Source organism: Centruroides sculpturatus, unplaced genomic scaffold (genome assembly GCF_000671375.1).
Source record: "Centruroides sculpturatus isolate CEXI.00-Female unplaced genomic scaffold, Cexi_2.0 scaffold592, whole genome shotgun sequence".
Taxonomy (NCBI): domain Eukaryota; kingdom Metazoa; phylum Arthropoda; class Arachnida; order Scorpiones; family Buthidae; genus Centruroides; species Centruroides sculpturatus.
In genome coordinates this window covers 441,629-447,416 of record NW_019385417.1, presented here as the reverse complement: position 1 = coordinate 447,416, position 5,788 = coordinate 441,629, and the positions used below count along the sequence as shown (strand labels likewise).

At 30.7% G+C, this 5,788-nt stretch overlaps 1 protein-coding gene across 1 annotated transcript in view; it reads right to left on the bottom strand.

The window, feature by feature from the left end:
* Nucleotides 1-4,514, bottom strand: part of LOC111638774 (protein disulfide-isomerase A5-like) — a 45,696-nt gene extending 41,182 nt beyond the window's left edge. Inside the window, exon 1 of the mRNA XM_023384529.1 lies at nt 4,295-4,514. Coding sequence (XP_023240297.1) covers nt 4,295-4,454 — 160 coding nt within the window. The 5' untranslated portion in view covers nt 4,455-4,514. The remainder of the gene's footprint in view (nt 1-4,294) is intronic.
* Nucleotides 4,515-5,788: the final 1,274 nt, after the last annotated feature.

The following is a 5,788-nucleotide window of genomic DNA, read 5'->3' as shown; positions in this document are numbered from 1 at the left end:
GAGGAGGAGGTTCGGATTCTCGGCGGGAGGTAGACGTTCGGAGCGCACACCAGGCACCAATAATAACTTCCACACCCTTTCTCATCATGCCTGGCCCTTTTATATCAAGTCCTCATTTTTGAACTTTTCTCCGATTTCGTCAGCGATGACGATCTTCTTGGTCCAATGAGGGGACGGATGACACAATCGTGACACAGGAATGTACTCATCTCAACACGGAACCTAACTCGTGGGAATCGAGGTTTTTATTGATTTTATTTTTCCTTTTTCTCTTTTAATTTTCTGTTTTCTCGTTCCGTCTTTATAAAGTTTATTAAAAAAAATTTTAGTTTAAAACACTAAATTTCTGGTCCTTTTACACAAATACTTTTTTTTGCCATACATCTAATAATAGACAGATGTCGTCGTCTCTCCAGATGTCTTTTTTATTTCTCTGTCGATAGCCTGACACATGTTCCGCAGCCATCTTGTATTTTCTCGCGCGCGTGGAATTGTGGGATCTCTCTTATGGCTGGATCTGGTTTCGAGGACTCTCTCCAGTCGATTGCGATTGAACCTCGTTTCAGTCGATATTGAAACGGTCGAGAGCGTTCGCACCACGGAACAGGCTCCGACCTTAGTCACAATCTAGATCGAAATGCTCGGTGCGAACGGGGTATTACGTCCCTAGAACTTAAGCTAGCGAATAATAAGCTGGAACAAGCCTATTAATTACATTTTGTAATTTTCTCTTCTTTTACTGTAGTTTGTTGCAGTTGATACTGTTCGAAACCGTGTTGTATCTTTATATTTGTTTTTCAAAACCGCAAAAGCTGAAATAAATGAATGAGTTATGCCAAGTGTTGATTATTACGCTGCATTGCGGTTTTGAAAAACAAACAATAATTTATGTTATAGAAACCGTAATAAGTCGTTATAAATAACTCTCAACCAATAGAAAGACAAGAAAAAAATTAGTCAAAAAAACAATTGATGTCCAAAGAAACACATTCTAGATATAAAAGATATATTGCGCCAACTAAAGATTATGGCATCTGAAGTGAAAATCAAATGTTTTTCTTGGGAGCTTCTCTTTGATAAAGATTAGTTTAACTCTTTTAAGCGGTATTACAATCTTTATATTAATAGAGATGTTGCGGCTGACGTTTTCACGGTGAAAAAGTGTACGTCGGACGTTCAGCGCCGTCTTCCTGTAAGCCTAGAAGTTTGAAAATGGCGTTTGGAACGTCAAGCATGATTNCTCGACGTGCCCTACATGTCATTGACTTGAAAAGAATCTTTATGTAAGGGAATTTTAGCTTTCCGAATGCACAGCATACTTGTCCTTCCAGATGATGTAGCAAGTTTGTTCTGTTTTAAATTATATTGAACATATTTGAAACATCATTAGAGATGCATATTGTTGGAGCTGTTTCGAGAAACTGCTCTACGCAATCGCTTTTTTTAAAAAGGATGGAGCTTTGTTTTGATGGAACATTGAGCATTAGTGCACGTACTTAATCCCATTTTTATACCGAAAACATTACATTTTTTTAAAAATTTTCAAAATTCATTTTGTTCCTTGCTTGAGGGATACATCTACTACATGATATATCTAATTAAAAATTTAAAAAATAAAAATTGGAGAGAAACGATTAAAAAAACAGCTTTATCACTGAGATTGAATACTCGAATAATTCGATCTCTTCACATTTAATAATTATAATAATTTCGTTATCAACTTTTATAATGATATATTTAAACAAAAAAAATCATTTCTTAAAGTCAATACTTTCAATTAGAATAATATAGAATTCTTCTCTCACCAAGAATAGCTAGATCGAATTTTTGTAATTTTTCAAATCTACATTCCGTTCTACAATACTAATTGTAGAACGGAATGCAGATTTGAAAATGCTAGAAAACACCTATCTTTAATTTTGAGGAAATTAGTTTAGCGTGTCTCAATCCAGTAGTTCGATATTAATTTTACTTCCAAAAATAGTAGGCTAAAAAAGAATTAAAAAAGAATTTAAAAATGAAATACGTTAAGGATTTAATAAACTATAAAATCATGTTTACATGTGGGTGTTTAATAATCTGTATTTATGTGCAAGTTCTTGGAGTATTATATTTGCTATTTGATTATGCCTATGTAAATAGTCTGTGTTAAGAGCTTACAACCAGAGGTTATATGTTGTATTGTTTCTGGTAGAATATGACATTTTCTGCACAATTCACNTTACCACCCGATTTTCTCTAAGCCTACTTTCGGACTTTTTGTACAAAAGCCTTCAAAAACCATACTTATAATTACACTAGCGAAAAATCCAATTAGGAACATTTAGTTTACTAGTTACCAGTACTTTTCGCACAAAAAATGTGGGTGTAGTTACGATACCTTGTTTACAATTCACTAAAATATAATTGGGGTTCCATAATACCACCTTCTCCTCTATATATATATATTACATTCGTCGTTGTGCGGTAAGAAATTCTCCTAATTTTATTATATATTTTGATTTGAATCCAATCCAAAGCTTCGCCGTGGTAGTTTTAACAGGGTAACTCCATTTCTCATTCACACTGCATGTTAGACTCCTGCATGATGAATAAGATAAGACAGACAGGCCATATAACCAATACCGCATTGATGCCTTATATATAGATGCGCTTAAAAAGAAAGTACCCAGATAAATCAAAATGTTTTTAAAACTATTATAACGCATTTACAGTAGATAACACCCCCGAACCCCACAAAGCGTAGATTATATAATTTCCTGAGAGATAAACAATTAGATAGCAATATACAGAAGGAAAATCATTGAATGGCAAAATTATTGAAAGTTTTTAAAATTAAGATTAAATATTATTTTTAAATAAGTCAATTACATAACATTTAAAACACGTAAAAATGTCGTCATTCCAATTTATTTAAAAATAAATATTTTATTCTTTATTGTAATTAATATTAAAATAGCTTTCTTTATTGTTTATTCTTTATAATGAATATTTTAGAAGATTTGTATAAGTTAGTATAATACTATTTTTACGTACTCAGGAATTTTTAGATTGTTTTAAATCTTAAAAACTACGTGCAGCTTTGTCTCACCAAGGTCAAATTGAGCCAACAAAATCCATGTGTTTGGATTAATAAAAGCTTTTTGAAGTGTGTGTCAGTCATGTAATTTTTGGAGGACACGAATTAGATAATTACAGGGACGATTGTTTATTTAGTTATAGCAAATTAATGTAATCATAGTAGTAATTATTCTTTTAACTAATGCCTGCAATTCTGAAAAGATGCAGATATCTCTAATTAATAGTGCATACGAAAATAAATTCAGTTTATTTATAGACTAGATATATAAATGTGCGATAATAATTTATTTACAGTAGCTTATAGATTCAATAGAAACATTTTAGAGTTTAAAATAAATCATTAGAATCTTTAAAATGTTTTAAATAAATTTTTTTCGTTATTCCATTTCATTTCTTTTTTCTGATTCGTTTACAAAGTCGAGTTGACTAATTTCACGAACGAAATTCTTCCGATACCATATAGGCAGACCTCCCTTTTCTTCGAAGCTAATTGGTAGTAGAAGACCATGTGATACATTGTCATGCAATTTTAACTTCCCTATAATAAACTCGTGCAGGTAAAGTGATAATTACTCTCGAACTTTTAATTAAAGTAAATAATTATGTTAATATTGAAGAGCTGCTTGTCCTCTTCCTATAATAAGTGTGTTTATGTATATATAGGCCTACATACATAATAATAAAGTCATATTTAAAAAGTTATGTAAGTATATATTTTTAAACTTTATCAAATAGATCTTTATTATATAAAAACTATAGTGCATATTATAATTACATAATATATACTACAGTCCATATAAATTTCCACGTTAAAAAGTATATATAAGGATTGCGCGCTTAAAATATATATTTAAATACGCTTTATAAATGTTCTAAATTTAAACTAAACACTAAACAAAAACCTTTAAGTAAACTACACATTCATATTTTTAACATTTTCGAAGCTTCGGGCTCGTATATAAGTGGCAGTGACGTCAGCAAGCTGTCTGCTAGCGGAACAGACGCTTGAATTATTAATAATATGCATTCGTCAATGATATATGCGCGAATGCGAAATGCTTCGGATGGATAACATTTTGCAATATTTTTCACATTTCTTTAGTGAAAAGTATTGAATTTCCCATTGGATTGGTGTACCAAAAAAGGTAAGTGGCGTACAACACTGAGAATAGACCGGCATTCGATACTTTTACATAACTCTCGGTATACTTACAGAAGAAAACGGCTAAGAATTCTTCTTCCTCGATCAACTTCTCCAATTTCTTACCGCCGACTTCTTCGATTACATCGCCGCTGCTGGACTTTTTCTTCGCTAACACGAGTACTGCTAGCAGCAATATCGATAGACAGGTCCGCAGCAACGTTCGGCCCATCGCTGCAACAGCCACTGCCACTCCGACACCCGAACTTCACCTCTAGGGTGATAAAGTGCCATCTAGTGGAAGATTTCAATATGAATAACTTCCACCCCATAGTCAATGGCACACCTTCAAGGATACAATGAAAATTGTTTTTGCATTTTCAATCTATGCCAGGATATTTACTAAATTTTTATAAATCCTGTTGTTGGTGATGTTTCAAAGAAAAAGGAAATTCATTGTCACATTAACTTTAGCACAATTTATTGCCAAATTTGAATAATTTTTTACAAATAATTTTAAAACTAGTGAATCAATGTATCAAACAAAAATATCATATAGTGTATATGTATAAATAAAAGTTGTTCACATTATTATTAAAAGCTTGATATGTTTATTCTAACAAAGTATTTTAATTAAAGGAATCTTTGATAATTTGACATATTATGTTCACTAATTTATTTCATTATTTTTTACATTGCAATATTTATTTACTATATGCACATATTGACTTCTTACATCTACTTTTATATAAATTAACATTAAAATTATTAACTTCCTGAAGATAATATAATTAAATGATCTTAAAAACACTGCACACAACTCATACTTACTCCAGCACTGTGGTGTGAAGTGATATTAATCAACTGTTCCAGCTTTTGAAAGTATTTAGAATTAATTTTGTATCAAATATATCAATTTTCTTACAATATATATTGAGTTATTTATAGACATAAATATGTAAATCTTTTACTAGAAAAACAACTTTAAAACATCAACAATCATAAATCACAATCCTAGATTAAGGAAAAAATTAATCTAGCAATAAATAATAGTTAGATGAAACATTCATTTGATACTGTTTAAAATCTTAAGATTGTTTTTAATTTTATTTGATTTAAAAATAATTATTTCATTCAAAAAAACTTATTTGGCACTTTCAAATTACAACCATTGTCAAAGTTCCAAATTGCAACAAAAACTTTTGTAATCAATCTATCTACAGTATATATATTCTTGTCCTCCTTCAATAATAAAAAAGTAACAAGAATTTTTTCCCATTTTTTTAATTAATGAGAAAAAAATTTTTTTTTGCCTGCTAACACAACAACACAATTCTTGAATTTAATTCAAATCCATTCACAACCAGACTTTAATTTAGCAGTTTAATGAAAGAGCAATTAGTGAAGAAGTAGTTATAAAATGTAAAGCTATTAACTTAAAAGTAAATGAATAAATTAATTTAACAACTCTTCCAAAGGTTTGCGATTTAATCTTCGTCGTCATCGTCGTCGTCGGGGACGAATATGTCGTTTTCTTCTAAGAATGCGGCCCCTTCTTTACTAATG